Genomic DNA, 24,904 nt, shown 5'->3' with positions numbered 1-24,904 from the left:
ATGTGTTACAATGCACAACGCTTCACAACCTTCACACATCTTCCCGTTGGGTCCTCACAAGGACCCTGTAGGGGTAGAGATGGTACACTTAAGAGTTGGGTAAACCGAGACTAAGGCAGAGCCTGGACCAGAACCCGAATCCAATCTCCTTGATTGCTAGTACAGTGCTTCTCCGGATCATCTCTGCAGAAGGATTGAAGTTCCAGAGCTGACAAGGGCCTTAGAAGCTCATGTCTCAACCCCTTTGTTTTATAGGAAGAAACCGAAGCCCAGAGAGGTTAAGGGACTCGCCCAAAGTCTCACGGCTCGTAAATAGCACAGCCTGGCGTTCATACTCCAGGGCCTGTGCTCTTTACCCCGCACCTCGCCCCGCCCCGCCCAGCGAGGCGGGAGAACCTAGGAATTCGGACTACCTACTGCCTGAACTTCGCTCCAAAACAGCTGAAGACAACGTTGGGGCGCACCCTCTCCCAGGCCTCCCTCTTCCCTACTTTTTTTCCCCCAAATTCGTAACAGTCGAGGTTGCTTATAATGCCCAATTACTCCTATTAGATGCGTCCTGATTGCCCTGCGTAGAGAGCGGCCGGACTGTCTTAACTGGTTAATTTCGTCTTCAAGGCCACTCCTAACGAATTAATTGCAGGGCTACAAAAACGGGGGGGGGGGGGGGGGCGGGAAGCAGTGGGCAGCCAGCCACGGAGGGGAAAACAGGCAGGCCGGCCCCGCCCGGCGGTGCCGCGCCCCGCCAAGGCCCGGCCGCAGGGAGGCGCGGGTACCCAGCGCGCCCAGGGCGCCCGCTGCTCCGGGAGGCGCCGCGGAGGGCGCCGACGACCGTACGCGGCCGCGCCCTCCCTGCGAGCGGCTCTGCGCGCCCGGCTCCCGGCCTCGCGGTGGCGCCGCACGGAACCGCCCGTCGCGCTCTTCGGGACTGTGATTATTTTCTAAAAGCCGGCGCCGAGGCCCGCGCGGCCGCTCTTGGGGGCCCCGCCCCGCGCCCCTTCCCAGGGCGCTGGAAGGGAGGAGGCCGTGGCGTGCTCGGGAGCCAGCTAGGGAATCCCTCTCCCTCCACGTCACCCGAGAGCGAGGGAACCCGCACCAGCGTCCTCTAACGCAAATGACCATCTTTGGCAACATGCGCCAGTGGAACAGACCAAGGGCGCGGGGCCCGGGGGGGGGGGGAGGGGCGGTGGGCGGAGGTGGGGAAGGGCCGGGCTGCCTCGGTTCCCCCAGACCGCGCCAGCGGTCCGCTCCCACCCCCGCCACCGCCTTCCTTCCTCGCGCGGGGTGTGTGGCTGGCGTCAGCGCGGCCGGGAGCCGGGGCAGGGAGGGCAGCGCTGCGCCCGCCTCCTCCCGCGCCTCTTCCTCCTCCTCCCCCTCCTCCTCCTCTGCCTCTTCCCCCCGCCTCCCCGCGCGCTCCTCCCTGCAAAGGTGGAGTCTGGGTTGACGTGCGGTACAGGGGCTGGAGAATAAAGAGTGTGGAGTTGAACTCGTGCCATTGTAGTGACTCATCTCGGGCAGAGCGCTGGGGCTCCGAGCAAGCCAGCGAGCAAGCGAGCGGCGCTCGGCGGGGACAGAGGGAGAGAGAGAGAGGCGCGGCCGGGCGAGGCGGGCCCGTCCGGGAGCGGGCGCCGGGGAAGGGGTGCAGGTCCGGGCGCTGGAGCTGCGGCAGCGGGAGCGGGGCCGCGTCCCTCTCCGCGCCGGCTCGGCTGGAAGTCCACCGGCCGCGGGCCGGGCGCAGGCTGCCTTCTTCTCCTAGTCAAGTGTCCGAGCCGCTCGAAACTCCGGCGGCGAGGCGGCCACAGGAAGTTTATTCTCAGCTCCTTTTCTAAAAGGAGGAAATAGAAGTTTCTCCAAGTGGGCAGGCTTTCTTTTCGCCTTTTTTGCCCTGTCTGAATCGGGGGTCCCCCAAACCTGGCAGGCTCGACCCGCCGGGCTCCTATTCTTTTTTAATTTCCAATTTTTGATTGAGTCGGCGGTGCGGGCTGAGCTCCGATTGCGCGCGGGGGCGGGAGGGCGCGCGCAGGGGAGGGACGAGGGACGCGCGGACTTTTTAGAGGGAGGGACCTGGTGGACAACTGGTCCCGCGGCGCTCATCGAGCAGGAGAGAAGCGCAGCGCTCGGCGCCCGAGGGGCACTGTTCCCGGGGTGCCGTCGCCGAGGGGGAGAAGCCCGGGAGCGAAGGCTAGAGCCCGAGGCGCGGCCCGCAAGGAGCCAGCGCACAGCAGTCGGTGCGCGGCCGCGGCGAGGGCGGGGGAAGAAAAACACCCTGTTTCCTCTCGGGCCCCCACCGCGGATCATGTACCAGGATTATCCCGGGAACTTTGACACCTCGTCCCGGGGCAGCAGCGGCTCTCCTGCGCACGCCGAGTCCTACTCCAGCGGCGGCGGCGGCCAGCAGGTAGGTGCGGGCCCCGGGTGCACCTGGCGGCGCAGGCGGACCGCCGCCTTCCTCTCGCCGCCACTACCTCTCTTGCTTTCTCTTCTCTTGGTTTGGCGAGAAGATTCCTACGGGCCACCATTGTAAGTTCTGGATTTTCGTCTTGTCCTGCTCACACCTCGTATCACCCCCTCTGCTCCCCGCCAACACTTTTTTTTTTAAACTGGAGCGGCGAGTGGACTGGAACAGCCAACAAACCCTAGCCTTCACACTACATCTTATCCTGACAAGCTCCTGGAATTGCAGGTCCCCTTCCGAGGAGCCTGTACCTCCTCTCCCAGGAATCCACCTCCATTCCCCTCTCTCTCCGTGGTGGACCAAAAAAACCAAAAGTTTGCACCCACGGCCCCCTCCCGACATTAGGGACCTTATTCTTAAGAAAAAAGCCCTCTCCTTCTCTGCCCACCCCCCCTCCCCCATCGGTCTTAATTTCTGAAAAATGCTGGGGACTCGGAAACATGGTCGAACTCCTTCAAGTAATCCGGAGTGAGGGCGAGGGTTGTCGCTCTGGGAATCAGGTGCGAAGGTCAGGAAGGAGGAGGTCAGCCTTGATTGGCTCGGGCTGCGCCTGTGTGCCCGGCGCCCATCCATCTCCTGTTAGGGTCGGAGAAGGAGCTTGCATGGCCACCATAAGGGGCGCCTTGGGGGTCTGGGAGTACTTGGGGCAAGGACGCCTGCGGGGGGGGGGGGGCGGGGGGGGACGGAGGCGGTGGAGAGATCTCACTTAGGCTCCTGAGTGGTTCTGAAAGCCGAAAAACAACTTGTTTCTAAAGCAGGCGGACTGGTTTGTACTGGAGGGATTGTGCGTGCGATCTCTGTGTCTATAAATACCAGAATAAATACCAGAAAGGTGCTACTGGGTTGGTGGTGCTGGTGAGGTGCCTGCCCTCTGCAGCAGCCACCCACGCCACCCCGAGGTTTGTGAGGGAGCTGGCCTAGCAAACAAGGCCACTAGAACCCGAAGCCCGCCTCGGTCAGGATCTGCGGAGTCGCTAGCCAAGTTGGCTGCAGCAAGAGTTGCTCTGGTAAGGCGGTGGCCTTGGCCTCTATAAGCCAGCCGACCCGGGGGGGGGCTGGGGTGGGCTTCCAGGGAGGGGGGACCCTGATGGAGAATAAAGTGGAAACATGGCTCTTTTTGGTGACCAAAAAGGGGTATCTTGTTCCAAAGTGGTTCTCCATACCTGGTGAGTCCTCAAAATGGCTTTCCTGTGTCTTCCCTCTACCTGCCCTTGTGTCCCCATAAGCACCCACTGTAGATAGCCTAGTCTGTGCCTTGAGGGTGCAGTCAGTGCACCCTTAATGACGAACACCAAGGTGATGATTTTCAAATCTTGTCCCAAAGTGTTTGATTTTGTTTGCTTTCCAGCCCCATTGGTGGTTTGCATTGAATCCAGCTATCATTAAGCAATGGGTTAGAGTCATTTATAACCTGTTCCCTCATTCTCCAATTCAACAGCCCCCCAAAAGTCCCTCTCTGCCTCTCCGAGTCAGGAAGGGATCTTTTGATTTCTCATCTTCTCCTTTGGTGGCTGTTTCTGTGGCAGTCATCATTGAAATGTTACAACCTGGCCGCCTGGCTTTGCTCAGACCCTGGGGCCTGGATGGGAAGTCAGACCGGACATCAGTGCCCCAATTGAATAATCTGTGTCACTAGGGCTTTGAGCCCAGGATGTGAGCGGAGGCAATTCCCTGTTTTGGAAGAAAATCAGACAGGAAACCAGTGCTAGGAAGAAGGAAGAGAACTCAGTCCAGCAGAGTGTAATGGGGCCTCATTACCGAAGCAAAAAGCAGCTGTTGGCTAATTCCTAGCATGCTGTAACACATGAGGATTTTGCAATTAGTAATAACTGGTGCGCGGGGTTCTTGCATATACGCCTGCCCATTCGGCCCGGCAGCTTGAGCGAGGCGCCTTTCAAACCAGAGGAATTGGCAAGGTAACGCTGCTTTGGACAAGTTTCTCAGCCATCCACTCCTGAGGGAGGGGGTGGCAGGAGGAGGGGGGAGGGTTTTTTTCTGTCATCTCTGTGACTTTGAGCAGAGCCGTTCTGTGGTCCTAAGGACGGACGCGAGAAGCTTTTGTTACTTCACAAGTCTGTGACCCCACCCGGGCTCAAGGTAACTTTATTGCATACCAGATAAAACCTGTAATCACTTTATTTCTCTCAGCTTCCTTTACGGGGAGACTTTCCTGGCAGTTAGTGATGGCCCTTCTTCCTTTTGTGGCGTCTCAGTGGACCAGTCAGTGTAAGACGGTTCCCTGGTTTCACCTTGGGCGAGTGAATATTATTTTTTTCTTTTGTTTGTGGGGTCTAATATTCCTGAGAAATGTGTTGCTGTTTATTCACCCTAGAACTTTCCTCTCTTCTCTCACTTCATAAAGCTTGATCTTAACACATGGCCATGAGTTTCAGCGACCTGTGGGGTGAGGGGGTGCAGATAAGTCTTTGTTAAAACCTCTGTTCTTGTATATGACAGGAACTTGAAGCATGAAAAATATTTCCTGTTTCAGTTATAGTTTTAATCTCAGAGGTGGTCATTGGTGATTTGATTTGTCACTAATAGTTGCACACACCTCCCCGCCCCGGCTTTTTCTTTTTATTGTTGTTGTTGTTTTGTCTCTCTCTCCTAACTTGCCTAGGAAAACACCTCCCAGATACATGCCCTGCCTGGCTGCTCCACTCTTACGGTTTCAGGCCCTAAGCATTACGCAATCCAGCCAGTTACACAAACATAGGTCATTTCATAACTTGTTTTCATCAGCTGGGCCCCCTTTTAATGAAACAAAACAAAACAAAAACAAGACCCAGAACTTTTCCAAGGCTGCCATTTGTCTGTTCCTCAGATAACTTGGGAAAATAAATCAAGGGGGACAGTTCCTTTTTGGAATCAAGGAAGACCAGACTAGCTCTTGTCTTTGGCAACCATCGTTTTTCCAAGAGACAGACAGACACACACACGCACGCACGCACACACACAAACACACAAAATTCCCCAGAGTGAACTTTTGCCAACTGTACCAGGCTGGGACATTCCTCACATCAAAGAACTTTTACCAGAAATGACTGTGATTCCCAAGTCAGCCCCAATCATACCTCTCTAGTGCCCCCTACGGGACATTCTTAGAAGAACTATCTGGAGAATGTATTTTTCCAGCCCCAGAGTGTTAACTTGGTGAGTTTTCGGAATTCTTAGGATTTTTTTCTTTTTAATTCAGGACAAATAAATGCCATATATTTAACAGTGGTTAACTAGGAGCTGCTTGACTTCGAAATGCAGTTTCTTTTCTGCTTTTGTCTTGTTCTGAATAAAACATGGTTGAAAAAGGAGTGCTTTTTTTCTTTCCCTATTTTGATGTCTGTCTGTTCATTGCCAGCACAATGTCTTCAAATTCCCAAGGCTTGTTTTTCTTCATATTGTTTGTATTAGGACATTGGGGGTTGTTTGGGGAGGTGGTCTCCAGAATTGGTGGGAAGGTGGGAGGTGTATATTAAGGGGCTGGTGCTTTTTTTTTTTTTTTTTTTTTGCCTTGATCTCACAGATGTTGTAGATTAGGATCAAACAAAATGTTATCCCAGGAATTTGTCTGTTCCGCTGATTCTTGATGGTGGAAGTCAGTGTCACTGTTTCATCCAAGTGAACGGGGTGAAACAGCAGTCATGTATTGTCTGAGGGGCCGTTGAATTTTCCTGTCCGACCCCCTGAGTGCATTTCCATTACTTTCTTTCTGCCAGCCTCATTATTCAAGGTGAGTGTAAAGTTAGGAGCCTCTGTTTTGGTTGTTTTTTTTTTTTTCCTGTCTTAATACAAACACACCAGAACTTAGGCATCCAAATCACTGTTGTCCCCTTCAAAACTGTTCCTTGAGGAGACTACATACTTATTTGAATGCTGTGGCTGCTAGTCAGACTCAGAAAGGTTTTACAGTACCCCTCTTTGGAGCTGCCTTCAGCGAATTCTTTTGAAAGCCTTCCCTCCTAACATATCTTTGTCTTTTGAGGGCGAATTTGATATTCGGAAGTTATTAAAACGTCTGACATATAAAGAACCAAGTGTGATGTATGAGGGCTGGGTGGTCTGGCTGGGTCCAAAACAGGGTGTGACCCCAGATCCTGTTGGTCTCAATCTCAGGAGTCTTCCTGGGAAAACAGTCACCAAGACAAGGCACACCAAAGCAGGTACCTTTGCCACCTCTACTTTAAATTTCTCCCCGTGTTACATGGAATAAAGGCACAGACTTTGAGAATTCAGGAGGCTAACTTTCTGCTCTATTTGTTGAAAGAGAGAAAAAGAATGAGTGTTTCGTGGCTATGTCTCATCCGTGTTGTATGTGGTATCTTTTGACAGTCACAGCATTTCAAATGATGACAGCTGCCCTGATTGAGGCAAATATATCTGTTCCAACCCCCATGTGGTAACTCTATCCCTCTTGGACTCACTGGGCCAGAGAGAGAAGGTGTAAGAGTCCTCTTACCCACTGTTGTCTCACACTGTCACGTGGCAGTGACTTGGCCATGCTCACCTGCTGTGGTTGTAGAGAAGATGGGATGGCATGCCCTTCCCGTGGAGTGAAGAGCTGTCCCAGGATTGGTGGGGATACAGAAGGGGTCCACAGAATAGTGGAGAGATTCCTCTCATGCTTTGGAGTGGAATTTCTGGCTAAAAGGGTCCTGGGAGGAAAGACACTGGGGATCCTCGTGGAAACTTTGTATTGGTCACTTTCTTTTTCTTTTTTCTTTTCTCCTTTGCTGCTCTTCTGCCTGGCAGTTAGGTGAAGGAGGATGGCATGATTCTCTCAAGTGAACCTCACAGGAGGCAAATCACCTGAGATAGTGTTTGTATACTATAAAATCTGGGGAAATCATGGGTTATTAGCGACCATTTCCATGGTGACATTAGTGGCTTTCCTCAGAGAGGAACGAAAGGTCAAAGGTCAAAGTGATGTCCCATGCAGAATCTGTGAATATTGGTTGAATTCCATGTGGAAGACTTTGGAGAACACCTCAAGTTTGGTAAAGAATACAGAGCATTTGAGTCACACTGGACCTCCACAGGGTTATTCTGAGGCATTTGAGGCAGCATTTGCCTTGTCCTCTCTTCCCCAAGCCAGTCTCCTGGGATGTTGGAATTTTCCTTTTCCTGTGCTGGGAAACTGAAGAAAGGGGTTCTTAAGAGAAAGAACCCAGTCTCTTCACAGACATGCATAATCATTTCTGCCTGCCGAGGCAGGTCACTGGTATTTGTGGGGTTCATGGCTCGAGTATTTGGTGGCCCAGTCAAGAATCAGTCTGATGGAGAAATGCCTGGCTAAGGGGACGGACCCAAAACACCAATGCTGACTTCCATCTCAAAGGCCATTTCTGCCCAGCCCAGGAGTTTCTGGGATAAGCCCTGCCCCATCCATGTCTGCAGGAAATAGGAACCCAAACCCTACTTCCTAGGCCTTTCTGCAAAAGGCGTGGCTGTGACCCTTATTTCTGAATCCAAGGCCCCGCAGAGTTCAGAAAGGCCATTTTCCCAAATTAGCAACTGCTGGGCTATTGGGACCTCTCTGACTTAATGAAGTTGGATAGCCCTAGGGGCTCTGTGTTCTGAGCTGTCTTTCTCCTAGGCAGTGGGAGGACACACATATACTTACTGAGCAGCCCCACAGCTCCTTTAAATTCAGGATGCTTCAGGATAAGGAGATTCTGCTGCCCAAAGATCCCCAACAAGGCTTGTAAGGGCTTCAGGTTCTGGAGATTCAAGCTGTCTAGAGAGAGTCCGTCCCTTGACTCCCTGGGTTGGAAGAATACTTCTGCGTTTTTGCTTTCTCATTTTCTCTCTTTATTCTTTTCCCCCCAACCTGAGCATAAGAGATGAGAATGATTCTCTAGGACAGGGGTCGCCAAACTATGGCCCAAGTATTTTTGTAAATAGGGCTTAAGAGAGCACAGGCACGCCTATTTGTTTACATCTTGTCTGTGGCTGCACTCACGCCACAGAGGCCAAGTTGAGTAGTTGCGACAGAGACGTTATGGCCCGCAGAGTCTAAAATATTTACTATCTGGCCTTTTACAGCAACAGTTTGCCAAACTGCTCTAGGAGGTTGTGGGGGGTGAGGGTCGGCAATTTGTCCTTTTATAGGCATTCTTGCCCACCCAGAAGTCAATGGGATGACACAGTTAAATAAAGCATTTGGAGGCTCTGCCAGGCTGAAATACCACACAGCCATCCAGCATCTTTGATTCTGTCCCTAGAGGAGGAGCTTCCAAGGGGGCTGGAGAGCCCCAGGGGATCAAGTGAGAGTCCTGGGTTGCCTCCTATAGCCCCCCACTCCCAGCACACACCTGGTGCTACAGCAGGGATCAAACCACCTAATGCCCACAGCTGGGAAACCCCATCTTGGTTTCTGTTCAGTGTTAACCCGTTCGTAGTAGAGAACCATGATTTCTCCCCAACGTGACATCTGACTGATTCTTGGGTCTGTTAGCAGACAAGAATGCCAGGCTAATTTCTGGGTCCACAAACTCCTAGGCTCACCTCTTCTCCCCCACCCCAGTGTCGCTTTCTGAAAAATACCTTTGGAGTTGAGGCAAGACACATCTGCCAGATCTCACTTAAACTTTTGTGTGTGTCTCAGAGAGGCTTCTCCTGGAGACAGAAGCCTTCTTTATCAGAGCCCCAGTCTCCTCTGGGGCTAGGACGTTGTTTTCCTTACAGTTTAGAGCCAGGGTGTTATCCAGATGGCTTTACCTCCTTCTGAAACAAGTTGTACGTGCGTTTAGAGGCAGTCATTACCTACTGCCCTGTTTTTATTGCTGTCTTGTTTTGTCTAGACCAAGCCATTGCTGCAAGGAATCTGGCTGATGGCCGGGCACGGCCTTCTGTAGACCTGCCATCACAGAGCAAGCGGACAGGAGGGCCCCAAGAGGGGCTGAGACTCAGCCACTTGGTCCTAAGAGACCTTAGTCTCTTGGCTTTGCTTCAGGTTTTTGGCTTCCCTCCTCTAGCCTAAAATGGGAGCTCTTTTGTTTGTTGGAATGAGGAGTGAATTTCTTGGGTGCTTTCCTGAAAGGAAAGCTGACAGTTCCTGCGCAGAAGTAGAGGGTCACATTAAACCATCCTGCTGGATGCCTCGGGTGTCTTTCAAACCCAGAACCTGACTTGGGGAAAGAAATAATAAAAATGTTGGGTGCTTCCCAGGAATGAGAAGCTGGCAGTTCTCCCTGGAGCCAGCACTTTTGCATTGTAAGTGCACAGACACTTACAATGATGGTGTGTGATGGTGGCGGCGGTGGCGATGGTGGCGGCCGTGATGATGGTCCTGATGATGATGGTGCCACCCTCCACTTCCTTGGAGCAGCGTTTCTCAACCCTGGCTGCACATTAGAACCTCCTCAGGCGTTTTTTTTTTTAAAACACCTTATCAGGCCCCACCCCCAACACAGTGATTTTAGAACTCTAGGGGTGAGGCTGGCTCCGGCATTGCTGTTTTTAAAAAGCTCCTCAGAATATTTTAATGTGCAGCCAGGGTTGAGATCCGCTGGTGTGCTTTTCTAGCCTGTGATTACAAGTAGCTACTTCTTTAATCCTTGTGATAGTACAGTGAGTTTGGTGTCACTATTCCCCTTTCCAGACAGGGAAACTGAGTCCTCAGTGATTTGCCAAGGCCTCAAATCCAGGCCTCTTGACTCAGACTGCCCCCCACCCTCCCTTGCAATTCAGCAGCCCAAGAAAAGCATAGCTACCTGGGCTTTAGTGCGTCTACGCACACTCAGCCGCTCACGTGTTCTCAATACCCTGCCTCCTCACGCCCAGCCCTGGTTGTCTGTTTTTCCTCCTTGAAGATCATTTCCCACTTGGATCCTTCCGTGTTCATTGCACCCTGCCCTCCTTTACACACATGTACCCAGATACACCTGCTACTTTTCAGTCAGCTCCTGATATGAGGGTGAGTCAAAAATTATCTGCACTCTGGCTGTAGAATTTAATTAACTTTTAGAAAAGACAAATCCATCATTTTTTGACCTAATCTCCTTGCTTGTCAATACACTCTGTCCATCTGTCAACAAGCTCTCATATTCCCTCATTAAAACATGTTTTAGGCTGAGCTGTGAGCCATGAATGCACTGCTGTCTTCACTTCTTCATCAGAAGTGAATCCAGCTGCTTGATGGCTAACACTTGTGCAACCTTCCTTGAACTTCTTTATCCATTCATACACACTTCTTCGCGATGAAACGCTTTCTCCATACTGTGCACGAGGTCTTCGGTAAGTAACGGCACCAGGTACACCTGCCGACCACAAAAAATGAATCACTGCACACTGCACTTCCGTGCAGATCACAAGTGGGGCATCCATTTTTGCTCGCACCGCAGTTAGAAATGAACTGATATAACACATTCACACCTGCACAGCAGTGACTGGGAAGACAATAGCCTTGACCAGAAAGTGCGGATAAGACAGTGAGGCCAACAGAAGTTTTAATATAACCGGAGTGTGGGTAATTTTTGACTCACCCTCCTAAAAAACCCACTTATCTTTGCCTTGGGAGGTGACTCAGAATCCATTCATTGCACTGGGCAGCTCTCCTCATGGACTCCCAGAAGCCATTGCTGTGATAACTTCATAGAATCCCAGAATCCATTGCCCTGGTAATGTCACAGAATCCCAGAATTCACTGCACTGGGTCGCTTTCTTCACTGAATGCCCCTGACTTGGGGCCCCAGGGCGGTCTGGGAGGTGAGGCAGCCACATTCCACCACCCAGACTGGGGTCAGGCAGCTGACAGGGGAGTGAGCAAGGAAGGGTCCCCAGCTCCCTCAGCTGCAGTGAAGTACTCTAAGCTTCACTTTATGTATACAAAGGAACCCAGATGTCATCCCCAGGGGCAAAGACCATTTGCTGCTGATACTTCCAATCCTGGTTGGTCTGATTGGGCCAGAATAGGGGGGGATGCTGTAGCATCCATGCTGCTGTCAATGGGATCTCATCAGGGGTGAAACAGACCTGTGGGGCATCCTGGGTGAGGGAAGGTCTGTAGGGACCCTTGGCGGGGATGACCCTGATGGGGAGGGTGGGGGGGCGGCGCAGATACCAGCACTTGCGGCTGGATTTCGAGGCAGGAAAAAGCAGTGCTACAGAAGCTTCCGTTGCACTGTACTTGAGAGACCTGGCCTCTTTGTCAGGCTGAACTGGGTTTGAATCCTGACCCCACTGCTTATTAGAACATGGCCTTGGATAAGTCACGTAATCTCTCTAAGCCTAAATTTCTGCCTCTAAAATGGAGATAATGGTAGTTCTTGCCTCAGAGGGAGAATTAATGGGATAATCTAGGTTAAACACTACCATGGCGCCTGTCATTTAGTAAGTGCTCAGTAAGTGTCAGTTATTCCTGTTGCCACCATTTCATCCACCAAGTTGGGGAAGAAAGGATTTGCAGAACCTTTTTGTGGAAACAGGAATCATCTGAGGCTGAGGGTTCCAGGAGGGGAGCTGTCCCCTGAAAATCTGGAAGTGGGGGATCTTTCCCTTCTTCCTTCTTCTTGCTTTCTAGTAGCTGCCTTGAAGGAAGGTCAGCCGCTGAGGGGCATGGCCCATTTTAGCTTTTGTACTCTGTCATCATCTTATATTTTAAATAGAATGCTTCCTGCAACATGTTCCACAGAGCTCTGCAACGTGGTCTGGGCATAAATTAAGTGACGGGGGAAAACTCAGAGCTAGCAGCACCAAACTTTCCCACAGACACACCTGTGGGCACGGATAGATAGATATGTAGATGGGCAGAGAGAGAGACAGTGTGTCTGCCGCAAGCAAGGTGGGGGTGAAGGTCAAGGAGGACAAGGACAGCAAGGGGAAGCCTGGGAGCAAATGCTACCACTTTCAGTCTCATGGGTCAGAGGACATCTTTTCATGGACCTGGGCTCACCCTGATGGGGTCACAGCCCCATCATGAACCTGTTTGGAAAGTAACAAAAGCAGACATGATAAGCTTCCTGGTTATCTTCATTGCTCCAAAGCGGTTGGCCGGCAAATCTCAAGGGATCCTAAGTCGGTACCCTGGGGAATAATGGCAAGTGACCCAGAGGCTCAGGAGGCCCAGATGGGAGGCCTGGTCTCCTGCAGATGGGGGCGTGGCTGGCCTGGAAGGCTTCAGAGAGGGCCTGCTGAGTGTGAGCTGCTAGGGATCCCATCTGTCCTAGAAGCCACGGGGGCTATGACCACATCCTTGCTGAGCTGGATGCTCAGTCAGGGAGCGGATCTGACATGGGGGTCCCAGGAATAGTTAAGATCCCCTTGGTTCTTGGCGGTGCAGGAAGCGCACCCAGTGTCTTGACCTTGGCCTCCCAGGCACTGACCCTGCTTTCTGCTGGTTTTGGCCTCCTGGCTCTGCTTGTCCTGTTCTGCAGTATTCATTGGCTCAATCCTATTTTTCTTCTCATTTCAGAAATTCCGGGTAGATATGCCTGGCTCAGGCAGCGCCTTCATCCCCACCATCAACGCCATCACCACCAGCCAGGACCTGCAGTGGATGGTGCAGCCCACCGTGATCACCTCCATGTCCAACCCGTACCCCCGCTCGCACCCCTACAGCCCCCTGCCAGGGCTGGCCTCTGTCCCTGGGCACATGGCCCTCCCAAGGCCCGGCGTGATCAAGACCATTGGCACCACTGTGGGCCGCAGGAGGAGAGATGAGCAGGTATGGTTTCCACCAGGAGCCATGTCAGTGGCTTCCGGGGCCTTATAACGCAGAGTGCTTTTCTGAAGACTGGCGGGGAGCAGGGTCTACGTTCTGGGAGCGCTGGGGAGATGAAGGAGCTCAGGACCCTCATCGTTGGAGGTGGAGCTCGAAACCTGAGAGTCAGGCATCTCTGTGTCCCCCAGAATCTCTGAGTCTAAGTTTCCTCAGCTGCAAAATGGGGATAGTGTCTGGCCGGCCAGGACGTGCTGCCACTTGAATGAGCTCGTGGTGGGAGAGCACATAGTGAGTGGAGAGGCGTCCGCACGTGGACAGGACTGTTAGGACCTGCCTACAGCAGTATCCTTCTCTGATCCTTGCAGAGGGGCCACAGGACAAGCAGTCAGAGAAGCCTGGCTGGGAGCTTTTGTGGGCTAGCCTCTGTCTCCCGGCATCTGGTATGGACAAGACTCCCAGCAGTCCTTGGGCCTCCTGCCGGGCCAGCACTGCCCACACTGTTTCCACCTGCCCTCCGTGTTTCAGGCCTCCAACTCAAGGCAGAAGCCCACTTCAAGTGCCTGGGATGCATATTCCAGAAGCGCAGGGACTGCAGGGTGTTTGGAGTCTGCTCAGCTGCTTGAGCTCCCGGGGTGGTGAGGGGGTGGGTGTGGTAGGGGTGGGAGTGGTCAGATATCATCAGCCTTTTTTCTTCCTCAAGGGGCTCAGCTTTGAGCAGGAGTCAGCCTGGCTGGGAGGGACTCCAGAAAAGGGTGGGGCCTCTGCTCTCTAGGTAGCATCTACCCAACACTCAAAAGGTCCATCGTCTGTATTAACAGAGAACCAGGGCAGCGATGGTCCCCTGCATCCCAAAAGAGAAATCAGTGTCATGCGTAATTCTAGAAAGGAGGGAATGAGCCTTCAAAGAGTCCCATCTATCCCCCTTCGCAGATGACACAGCCAAGGCCTGGACACAGCTAGCTGGGGCCACTTGGCAAGAGAGTGGGGAAACGTGGCCTAGAATCAGGCCCCTAGACCCCCAGGCAGTGCTCTTTCTACGACACCGTGTCACCATGAGTCCGGGGAAGGGAACGACTTTAGCAGTAGAATCCTTATTCCAAATGAAATGTTAGCCTGAAGAATGACTTCAGTTACAGCTTTGGAACCCCTCCCCATTTCAGCCACTGTCCACCTCCACTCCTTGTTCCAATACAAGGACCTTTCAGACGTGGTGCCCAGTGGATAACTGCAGGTCCAGTGCCACTGGTCCCCAGGACACTTAGAATCACAAGAATCACTGCTCTGAGGAACAGGAAACTTTCACAGGAGCCCTGTTCCTCTGAGGACAGAGCTGGGCCTTGTACCCGCTACACGTTGGTTTGTCCTGTTAGTGGCAGGGCCCTGTGCAGGGGCCATGTGGGGAGACGTGTGTAATAGACACGAACAGACACAGCTCCTGGTGCTGTTGGGCTTCTGCTGCCGGAGCAAGTGGCCAGTATTCCCCCCTCACTTCTGCTTCCCGTACTTGTAGTTATAAATATTGCAGTAGCAGGGATCTTAATGTCCTCTGTAAACGTGCTTCCCTCAGGGAGCCCAGGGTGCCAAGCTTTACAGTCACTGATTCTAGATCCTCCCTGTATGTAAGGGACCCCTGAGTGAGAGCCAGGCTTGTGAGGGACTCTTGGGTTAGTAGGACAACACAGCAAGATGTGCTGAATACTCTCCGTCCTTTTCTGGGCCTAGCTCACACCAAATTTAGAAGTTTATATCTGGAAGAGACTTTGGAGACCAGCTTTTCTAATTTTCCCTCTGCACCCATTTTATAGATGAGGCAACTGAGGCCCAGGAAGAAGGGCCTTGCTCAGGCTCACACAGTGAGTTAGTTGCAGAGCCAGGACTGGAATCCACCTCCTCTGACCTTCAGCCCTGTGGTTTTCCCACCACACCACCTAGGCGTGCCCTAAGACAATCTGTCTGGAGAATTTCCTTCCTTCTTTGAGAGGGAAGGAGAGAGCCAGGAGCATTTTATCCCACGTCATCAGGAGTTCAGACAGTCCTCGGGCAGCTTGGAGGAAGCCTAGGTGGTAGCATGTTAGAACCTTGGCTCTTTGGGTTCCTAGCCCTAGTCTTTTCTCGGAGGCTCACTTCTGCCTTCCCAGCCTCCCCAGGGGAGGAGCCTATTACCAGGAGCAGGCCTGGTGCCTCACTGCCCTACTCTGGTGCCTGCCCCGGAGGCTCCCTCTGAGGCCAGCAGTGGCGGGGAGGGGAGCGTGTGTGTGGCTTGTGGGTGGGTACATGGTGGTGCTGACACACTCAACTTGTAACTGTGTTGTCACCGCCCCTGAACACTTCCTATGCCAAGAGCTCCCACAAGTTGCTCCACACCTCACCAGACAGGGGCGAGACTTCTAGGGCAATTGGGAGGCCAGAATTTGTCTAGAAGCAGCTAAGGGGGAATGGAGGCTGAAGTGGACCAGGACCAGCTCTCCATCTTTTCTGCCCCTCGTCGGTGAAGGATGAGGAGGGCTAGCTGAGCCTCAGGGGGCACCCTGGTGGCCTATCAGTGCTGAGCCCTGAACCCAGGACTGCCGCAGGGCCGTCAGGTCTCTTGGTCACTCTCTTGAGCTCAGGTTGAGACGGGGATGGGAGCAGCAAGTGTCCAGGGCCTTGGCCAAGTGGCCTTGCGACCTTAGCCTTCAGTCAATCCCTACAGAGATTGGGGTGCCCGAATCTGTGGACTCTGGATCTCCGGTTGACGTGCTGCTCAGTGAGTGCAGTAAAAGCATCAGTGAGGAGACCGCTGACGTGCATCTTCTTTCTAGCACTTTCTAGCTTAGAGAGGACTCTCACACTGCGTCCCATCTGATCATCGCAGCAGTGTTGTGGAAGGCAGGGCAGATCCTATTAACCCCATTTTACAAATGGGGATCTGAGGCTCAGAAGGGTCAGTAATCTGTCCAAGTCCACCCGGAAGTGCCACATCTGTGTTTGGCTCCCAGCTGCCTGACACCTCTCAGAAGAGAGACCATGGCTTTCCCCGGGGGGCAGAGGAGCGGGGCTCGAGGAGGGAAATGGAGCCAGGACTCTAATGTGGACTCCAGTGCCTTTGGAAGGGGTCTGAAGACTATCAGGGATGTTACCGGCTGGATGAGATCAGGTCAGTGAAACCCACCTGGAGGCCGCTACAGGGGCTGAGGGACACAGTGATGTTGTGCCCTGCTGTGTTGTTCAGGACATCACAGCCACACGCCTGCGGGGCTGCAGGGAGCATCCTGGAGACGCTGGCCTGGGCCCAGTTTGGGGAGTGTCTCCCTCCCTCACAGGGTGGCTGGAGGCCCAGGCAGCACCCCTCGGTGGGGCAGCTTCTCTCTCGGCCCCTCCAAAAGTGCCGTTGGCCTTTCCCCATGTGTCCCTTGAGGGTAGGGCACAGGTCTCATTCCCCCCAGAATCTCCTAAGTCCGCAGTACTGCGCTGGGCACCTAGTAGTTGTGCTGTGTGTCTGATGACTGAAGGGGTGGTCTGTCCTTTTGAACTGCTTTCTGCCTTGGCCCCCAGCCATCTCTGCGAGGGGCTGGCAGCCCTTCTCTGGAAGGGGGCTCTGTGTAAACAGAATGTCAGCCCTGCTTGGTGGAGCAGAGCTCTTGCCCTCTGGCCTGAGCCATGGGCCCCTAACCAGCCTCAGCGTGAGCAGCTGGAGGGGGATTTTTGTTCATGTGGTTCGCTGACAAATCTCTAACCCCTCAAGCCGTGCCTGGCACGTAGAAGGGCATGTTGGTTGGATGAGTGGATGTGGTGGGCAGCAGCGTTTAACCTGCCTGAGGGCCCCTCCCGCTCTTGCTGGTCCTCTCTAGCCCTGTACTGTGCCAGGCGCACTGGTGGGTCCTCCGGGTTGAACTGTGCGCAGCCGGCACTCGAGGGCTGGCAGGGGGACTTGGGAGTGGGGTGCCCCCCCGGGCGGTTCTCACTCTGGGCCCAGGTCCTTAATCAAATGGGGATAATGAGGCTTGCAGAGCAGGCAGTGTGACGGGGAGGAGTAATTAGGCAGAGTTGGGAGGAAGCTGCTTAAGTGGGTGGAGCCAAGCCTGGCACGAGGGGACTCTCTGGGGGAAGCACTCCCAGCTCATTCTCTCGGGCCTTGGCGCCCAATCAGGGCTGACATGACATATGCTGCCGTCATGCCTGGGCTGGTGAGTCCCTGACCCACGGCTCCCCTGTTCTCCCTTCAAACGCATGACATCACCTTCCAGGGGGAGTTCAGCTCTAAGTGCCCTCCCAGGCATCCAAACAGCAGTGAACTGCATGTTCTGGGGCCTCTGAGCCGTGCTCCTCTCCCAGTTCCCTGAAGGGCTTCTTCGTCCCTCCCTTCCCCGGTTCCAGAAGGGCTTCTTCCCCTACTTAAAATGCAGTTAAAAGCCAAAAGGATGGTGAGCCATTTATCCGAGCCTAACCATGGTCCTTGACCTTGGCCTCTAGCTGTCCCCTGAAGAGGAGGAGAAGCGTCGAATCCGGAGGGAGAGGAACAAGCTGGCCGCAGCCAAGTGCCGGAACCGCCGCCGGGAGCTGACGGAGAAGCTGCAGGCGGTGAGGAGCTCTGCGTGGGGCGGGCGCACTTCTGGGTGGGCCGTCGCAGGGACCCCAGGGTTCCCGGCCCTCCCCACTCCCTCTCGCCCCTAGTGGCTGACTTGTGAGTCAGTGCGGACAGAAACATTCCTTCCTTTTAGCACGTGGGTCAGTCCCGCCCTGATTAAAGGAGTCGGGTGGGGAGAGGCAGCTGGCCTTTAGCACCAGCCTGGGCCCAGAGCGAACTGGACCAGCTTCTTGGGCCTGACACCCTTTCTCACTCAGCGCCTGAGCGATCCCTGTGCTGAGACCTGCTGGGGCTCCTGGGTGAGGGGTGGCAGAGGGTGTTGGCATTGCTGGAGCCAGGAGCCAAGGCAAGCCCAGACCTGTCCCCTCCAGGCTCCTCTCCCCAAGATTCCAGCCACCCCCATGCCTGCTGCCAGCAGGAGTGGCCCAGCCTCGCTTCAGCCATCTAGTTTGGGTGGGAGGGGTGGGGGTGGGGTAACTGCTCTCTGGGCTCCTTCACCTCTGCAGGGGTCTTGATGCTCTCTAGGCCTCATGGAGATGGGTCATGTGCAGCTGAGTTGTGCTGTCTTGGGGTTTTCTCATATCCCTCGTGGGCGGGAGGGTTCCCCACCTCTGCTCTGAGCCTGAAGCTGTCACCTTGGTACCTCATTCTGCCCTAGTGAGTCATTCTCCCCTACTGCCTAACTGCCCACACCTGGGGGCCCATGGCCCTACCCCTCCCTCTCAAAAGCTTGACCTGACCAACGTCACGTAACCCCCTCCAGAGCCCAGCCCTTCAGGATGGGCTGTATGCCATGTGAGGAAACCCAAAGCCAGGACTAACTCTGCTGCTTGGAATGTTTTCAAAGTGAGGCGCTGAGGGAGGTCCTTACAGTGCCCAGCCAGGATGATGCTTTGGAAATCATCGCCTTGCGCATCCTATTACTGTATTTAATCCTCCCAGTTACCTTTCACCTGCTTCTGCTTCCCTTTGTCCATCCTGGAGCCCTCGCTTGTGGGTCTGGAACGTGCACTGTGTGATGCCTATCGTCGTGTTCCGTGGAGGTGTTGGAGTTGGGAGGGAGGAGTGGGAGTGCTCCGATGCCAGGTGAGGCGGACCCATTAGTGACCGGCACTCCCTGGGGAGACTCCCCCAGGAGAGCCCTCCCTACCACTAACCTTTCAAGGAGCCTTGTCCCCTGGGTCTACCCTAGGTGCTCCTGCCACCAGCCCCAGAATAGCCTGCCCCCTGAGGCCCCTCTGCTTTCCTCCCCTCTCTCCCCTAGAAGCCTCACACCCTACTCCCCCGCCTCCCCACGACCCAGCCACGCAGGCCCCTGAGCCACATCCTCCACAGGAAGCCTCTCATAAGCTCATGACGTTCATCAGACCCTTGAGACAGATGGAAACTTTTTTTCACTCCGGAATACGCTGTACTCTGCTTAGCGAAGCTCTGGCCCATGTCATCTCGTTCTCAAACGGGAATCTGCGTTCGGGAAAAGTGGGGAAGAGGCTGGTGACACACACCTTTCCATATCTGTAGTGACCCCTCCGTGTGCACCTGCTGCTTCTCTGCTTTGTGTGAAAGGAGGGGCTGAGGTCCTTGCAGAGGGTCCCTGCCAGCCTCACATGCCCGCTCAGGCTGGCAGGGGTCTCATCTGTGAAAGCACAGGGGCTGAACTGAATGTTCTCCCGGGGTTCTGGGAGTCCTGAAACGTGTGCTTTCTGCTTAGAGCTAAAAAGGGAAGTGGGGCTGCAAAGATCCAAATGGGATGGATTGAGCGCTTCCCGCAGGTCAGGCATGGGCGAGGCTTGGGTGCGCAGACGGAAATCTCCACTGTCCCGCAGCTTAGAATTTAGTGTCCACGGCGAGCTGGGTGGGGTTGAGGAGGAGAGAGGGTGGCGCTGCATGCTGCGTGCCCTTCCCCCACCAGGTCTCACTATTACTCACCCCTCAGGGGTAGCAGGGGGCGGTCCGGGCACCGAGGCAGAAGAGCGTAGTAGCACGTGGACTCGGGAGTCAGCCACATTGGGGTCAAATCCGGGCTACCCTACCTGCTTGCTCTGTGGCATAGGGCAAATGATCAAACCTCTCGGAAACTCAGTTTCATTATATGCAAAATGGGTTGCTGGTACCCGCTTCAAAAAACTGCTAGATTGAATGAGATAATGCCTGTGAAATGCTTAACGCCGTGCCTGGCGCAGAGCGAGTGCTCGATCAGGGCAGCTACAGTTGTTAATTCACCCTTCCTCCAAGCTGACTTTCCTCTCCTCTCAATCTGGAGCTTTGGAAACAAAAGGAATCTTAAACGTGCAGGTGGCTTAGGAGCAGTGAGGGGGGGAGCTTGCTGCCTTTGTGGTCCGTCCTCTGAGGACATGGCTGGTTTTCCCTTTCTCACCCAGATTTGACACTCCCCAGAGCACCCCCTGCTGTCCCTCACATACCCCTCTTCCCCTGCAGGAGACGGAGGAGCTGGAGGAGGAGAAGTCAGGCCTACAGAAGGAGATCGCCGAGCTGCAGAAGGAGAAGGAGAAGCTGGAGTTCATGCTGGTGGCCCATGGGCCCGTGTGCAAGATCAGCCCTGAGGAGCGCCGGTCCCCTCCAGCCTCCGGGCTGCAGCCCCTGCGCAGTGGAGGTAGCGGAGGGGTAGGCGCCGTGGTCGTGAAGCAGGAGCCCCTGGAAGAAGACAGCCCCTCGTCCTCATCAGCGGGGCTGGACAAGGCCCAGCGCTCCGTGATCAAGCCCATCAGCATCGCTGGGGGCTTCTATGGGGAAGAGCCCCTGCACACCCCCATCGTGGTGACCTCCACTCCTGCCATCACTCCGGGCACCTCGAACCTCGTCTTCACCTACCCCAGCGTCCTGGAGCAGGAGTCGCCCGCATCGCCCTCCGAGTCCTGCTCCAAGGCTCACCGCAGAAGCAGTAGCAGTGGGGACCAGTCATCAGACTCCTTGAACTCCCCGACGCTGCTGGCTCTGTAACCCAGCTCCCAGGGGGTCCTCGTCACTGCCTCCTTCCTCGGGACCAGCACCTTCCAGCACTCCAGGGCCGTGAGGGTAAGAGGGGGACCCTGCGGAGAGCTTCCTGGCTCTGGGGAGACCCAGGTGGAACTTGGTGGTGAGGCGCTGGAGGACTTGGGTGATCTTTTGGAAGTCACGGGACCTCCTCCCTCGTTCATCTGGCAAAGCAAATCCGGTTTCTTGAAAAACGTTGGAGAAGTTGGTTTGGTGGACTCTGGCATCTCTCTGGCTTCTGAAGAGCTTGAAGCTCCTGTGGACCGTTCCTGTCCCTTTGTTACGACATGTCTCTGGAGTGATGGTGTCCTTCCCCGTCCCACCAAGCATGCTCAGTGCCTTTTGGTTTCACCTTCCCTCTATTTGCCCCTTCCTTCCTCCAGTGTCAGTTTCACTTCCCCTTGGTTTTTATCAAATTTGCCATGACATTTCATCTGGGTGGTCTGAATAGTAAAGCTCTGCATTTCGGGAGATGGGGCATCAGGTGACTCTTCTGCAGGGGCTGACTTGTCCAGAAGGGGACAGTCAATGTGCAGTACAGAACCTTCCCTCCCCTGATACTCCCGGTCCACCACCATCTCCAGAACCACCAGCAGGGCTCCCTGAGCTCTCAAGGAGATGCCGCCATGGCTGGGAGGCTTGGAGGACCCTTCCTCCCCATCCTCAGAGACGGCTTTTGGAGGAGCGGCTTGGCCAGAAGACAGGGTGTGAGTGAGGCAGCCGGGGCACAGGTTGGGTTTGCCAAAGGCCTAATTACCAGGCCAGGAATAGTGCCAACAAGCCACACGGGTGTCTTGCGTAGGATGTCTCCTGTAATGACTGCCTCGCCGTTCTGCCCCTGGACCCTTCCCTGCAGACCAGGGAGGCATCCCTCCCTGGGAGCCGCACATCACTCCAAGTCCCTGCCGGCTCCGCCCTCCCCCGCCCTGCCTCTCAGGGGGACGCCACCCACGGAGGTTTAATGAGCGTGGGCCAGGCCCCTCCCCAAGCCTCAGAAGCGCCTCTGCTGTGGATGGACAGGCAGGGGGGGGAAGGAGGGAGGCCGTCGGAATGGGCTTCGCCTCGCTGCAGCCCTAGCACCTGCTTCTCGCTTCTCACTGAGGTGCTGGGCCGTTCGGCCCCCTGTGGTCGTCTGCTGCCTGATGGATCTAGCACTTGGTCTTTTACACCCCCCTGCCCCTCACCCCAGTGTGCTCCTCAGGTCCGCCAGCCAGCTGTGAACAGCTGGCCCAGAGCTGTCGCTGTGGCTTGCAGCTTACGTGCCATTCCTGGGGGCTGCTGCAATCAGAGGTGAGCTGTGTTGCTTCCCACTGCAAGCAGCTGCCCCCTTCCCCTGGGGTGGGGGGCGGGGAAGGGCTCCTGCAGCCTCCCCGAGAGCACAGCTCAGCGGAGCTCAGCGTGGTCCCCGCCTCCCACCCCTCAGAGCCTTTTTCTCCTCAGGGCTGATCTTCCAGAATTGGCCTCTGCTGGGCTAGTGCCCTGAGGGAGACCCCGCTATTGTGATTCAGCTCGAGAGATCATTGTATGATCCTTGAAAACTATAGATATTATTTAAATCAATCCAGTGGGGATTCAGTCTCAAAGTTGGACTCAGGGGAGAGAGAGAGAAAGCAAGCAGGGACACGGGTCCCTGGTCCCTGGTCCCTGTTCCCCTCACATCCTCAGGCCTGGCATGCTGGCTGGTATTTAATAACCATCACCCGCTCGCCAAGCACTAGACCCACAGAATGGAACAGCCGAATGCTTAAAATACACAGCCCGCTATGACTGGGAATGACGTGGAGGGATAGGGTACGCAGAGAGAGGAGATGAAAAGGAAAAGGATTTTGTCCCCAAATGCTTTTAAAATGTTATTTCCCATATCCCTTGGCTGTGACGCTGCCCTCCCACTTCCCTAGAGGTTCTGGGAGGGGCACTCCTAATACAACTGGGCCATTGGGCTTCTGGCTTCAGATTAATCAAGGACGCCGAAGTCGGCAAGGAGTAGCAGGAGACAGGCAGAGAGATCTGGGGCGCGCTCAGCTCTGAAAGGCTTAATCATCTCAAGCGGTGTTTGTGGCCAATTGGGAGCTATTTGCTTCTTTTTGCATATATATATACATATGTATTTCTTAAAATGAAGCTGCTTTCTGGTGTTTTATTTCTAAAAGTCCCTTTGTGCCCCACTTCGCACAGCCCTGATCCCAAGGCAGGTCCTGGTATGTAACTTGCGGCCAGGCTGGACATTCCTGAGACAGTGTCTGGCTTTAGTGCAGATTTCAAGCTGCGTTGGCTTTGGGACCAGCAGAAAGCAAAAACCCAGCCGCCTGGCAGGATTGCGAGGCCTCTGAGCTGTGTTTCTATTCAGGACCCTCTAGCTTTGTTCTAGGATGTAGTTTGGCTTCGCCAAAGCCAGAGGTTATTTGGAGAAGGCTAAATATTCACACCTCACTCACGAGCCTGTCCTCAGTCACTTCCTTCTGGCTGGTTCTCCAAGTTCACGCCAGACACCACGCCTGCTACTTCCTCCTCCTTCCTTCCTTCCCCCTCCTCCTCCTCCTCAAGGAGCAGCTGCAGGGAGGAGGCCTTTGCGCTTGGGCAGGGAACTCTGTGCTCCCCTGTGTCCCCAGCCGTGAGGCAGCTGGTGTGGACTCCAGTTGGGCTGCAGGCAGCTCTGGGATGGCATAGGGCAGGCACTCCTTGACAGGCTGGTGTGAAACACACAGTCCCCTTGGCCGCCTGGCGGGCCTCTCTGAGAGTAGTCCTCTTCCTGGCCGGGTAGATGGGGACAGCTGCTGACACAGGAAAGAGAGGAGATCCCAGGTGAAGCTTAGGCAATTGCCAGAGAATTCACTGAGGAAGTTTTCAGAAAGAAATCATTGTTCTGCCTGTGAGACAGGCCAGGTGTCTTCACTGTGGCCGATCACATAAGCATTTTAAAGCCAAGAACCATCAGAGGCTACTGGTTGCCTTTCTCAGGCTTTGGGGAAAGGAGTCTCCTCTCTGCTTCCACAAGGCTCCATGTTAAAGAGGAGCTCAGCTTATAGGCATTGGGACTTTTCTCCCCTTTCCTTGATGGACCAACAGTGCCTCTTACAGTCTCACCTTGTAACTTCCAGGTTGATTTCTTCCCCTGATCAGACATCCACGTGGCCTAAGAAGGAAAAGAATAGCACCTACTATGTGCCGGGCACTGTGTTAGGCACTTTTATATACATATACCCTCTTTAGGGTGAGACTAAGTGGTGAGGACTTCCCTTATTAAAGGCCCACAAGTAATGGATAAACAAAAATAACTTGGAGGTGAGAAGGTCTTTCTCCAAAGATCCAAGGCAAGATTGCCTTCAGTCCGAGGTTTGTTCTCAAAGACCCACCCCTTACAATATCCTCCCACCTCTAAACTTGTTTTCCCTGTGATGTGCTCCTTTGCACTCTTCAGATGGTTGACCTGAGTCCTTATAGAATTTGTGGACCAATAGGATATGTGGTGTGTGTAACTTTCTTTTAAAAACTTAAGTAAAGGGGTCTTGCTACTTTCTGCTTGTTGAGTCTTCTTGGCATTCATCTTAAAAGCCAGTATCTCACTATTTATTGACAGGTTGTGTGTGTGTGTGTGTGTGTGTGTGTGTACATTTCTAGGTGTGCCCATGTCCTCCTGCACCTTTTAAAAAGGAAACCCAGTCACCCCACTAGCTATATGACATCTTTTCATGCTTCTAGTATTTGGTCATACATCAACAAAGGGTTTTAATTTTCAAGAGGAGCTGGGTCAAATTTTGAGCGGGGCGTGGGAAGGGGAGGGGGAGAAGAAATTGACGTTTATTTTATTATTTATTTTAAATGTTTACATCTTTGTGTTATACCAAGCCTGAATAGAAACAGATAGCATTAAAATGCTCGGTTCCTCTCTCCCTCTCTTTCTTCTTTATACTTTTTTTTTAAAATTTAGGCTAATGATGCTTTTTGTTTGTTTCTAAAATGATTTGACTTGTGCTGTATAAACTGTATAAAAAAAGGTTCTGTTTTTAAAGATGGACTGTCATTCCTCTAGGGACAGTGGTCACCAAGAAGTCTACATTGTAAGAGAACACAAGGAAAGATCCTGCCCTGTTCCGCAAAAATTATTTTCTCTGTATGATTAAAAGTTTATTCCATTTATTTTAGTTTGTGGTTACTTGATGTCGAGGAAGAAAATTTTCGCCTTTGTATAAAGAATAGGTATCAGGGTGTCTTTTCTGCAGTGAGAGATGTG

The 24,904-nt window shown here is 53.9% G+C and overlaps 1 protein-coding gene across 2 annotated transcripts; it reads left to right on the top strand.

Moving 5' to 3' along the window:
- Positions 1-1,490: 1,490 nt before the first annotated feature.
- Positions 1,491-24,810, top strand: FOSL2 (FOS like 2, AP-1 transcription factor subunit). Of its 2 annotated transcripts, none has more exons than XM_057742738.1 (4): positions 1,491-2,398; positions 12,864-13,115; positions 17,565-17,672; positions 20,119-24,810. In XM_057742738.1, exons 1-4 carry the CDS (start codon positions 2,297-2,299, stop codon positions 20,638-20,640), a joined length of 984 nt encoding a protein of 327 aa, XP_057598721.1. In that variant the 5' UTR covers positions 1,491-2,296; the 3' UTR covers positions 20,641-24,810. The 2 variants fall into 2 exon arrangements, with proteins under 2 accessions (XP_057598721.1, XP_057598722.1); XM_057742739.1 differs by lacking the exon at positions 1,491-2,398 and adding an exon at positions 4,289-4,371.
- The last annotated feature ends 94 nt before the right edge of the window (positions 24,811-24,904 follow it).

Source organism: Hippopotamus amphibius, chromosome 7 (assembly GCF_030028045.1).
Source record: "Hippopotamus amphibius kiboko isolate mHipAmp2 chromosome 7, mHipAmp2.hap2, whole genome shotgun sequence".
Lineage (NCBI taxonomy): Eukaryota > Metazoa > Chordata > Mammalia > Artiodactyla > Hippopotamidae > Hippopotamus > Hippopotamus amphibius.
The sequence above is the reverse complement of the archived record's forward strand: the minus strand, read 5'-3'. Positions and strand labels throughout refer to the sequence as shown.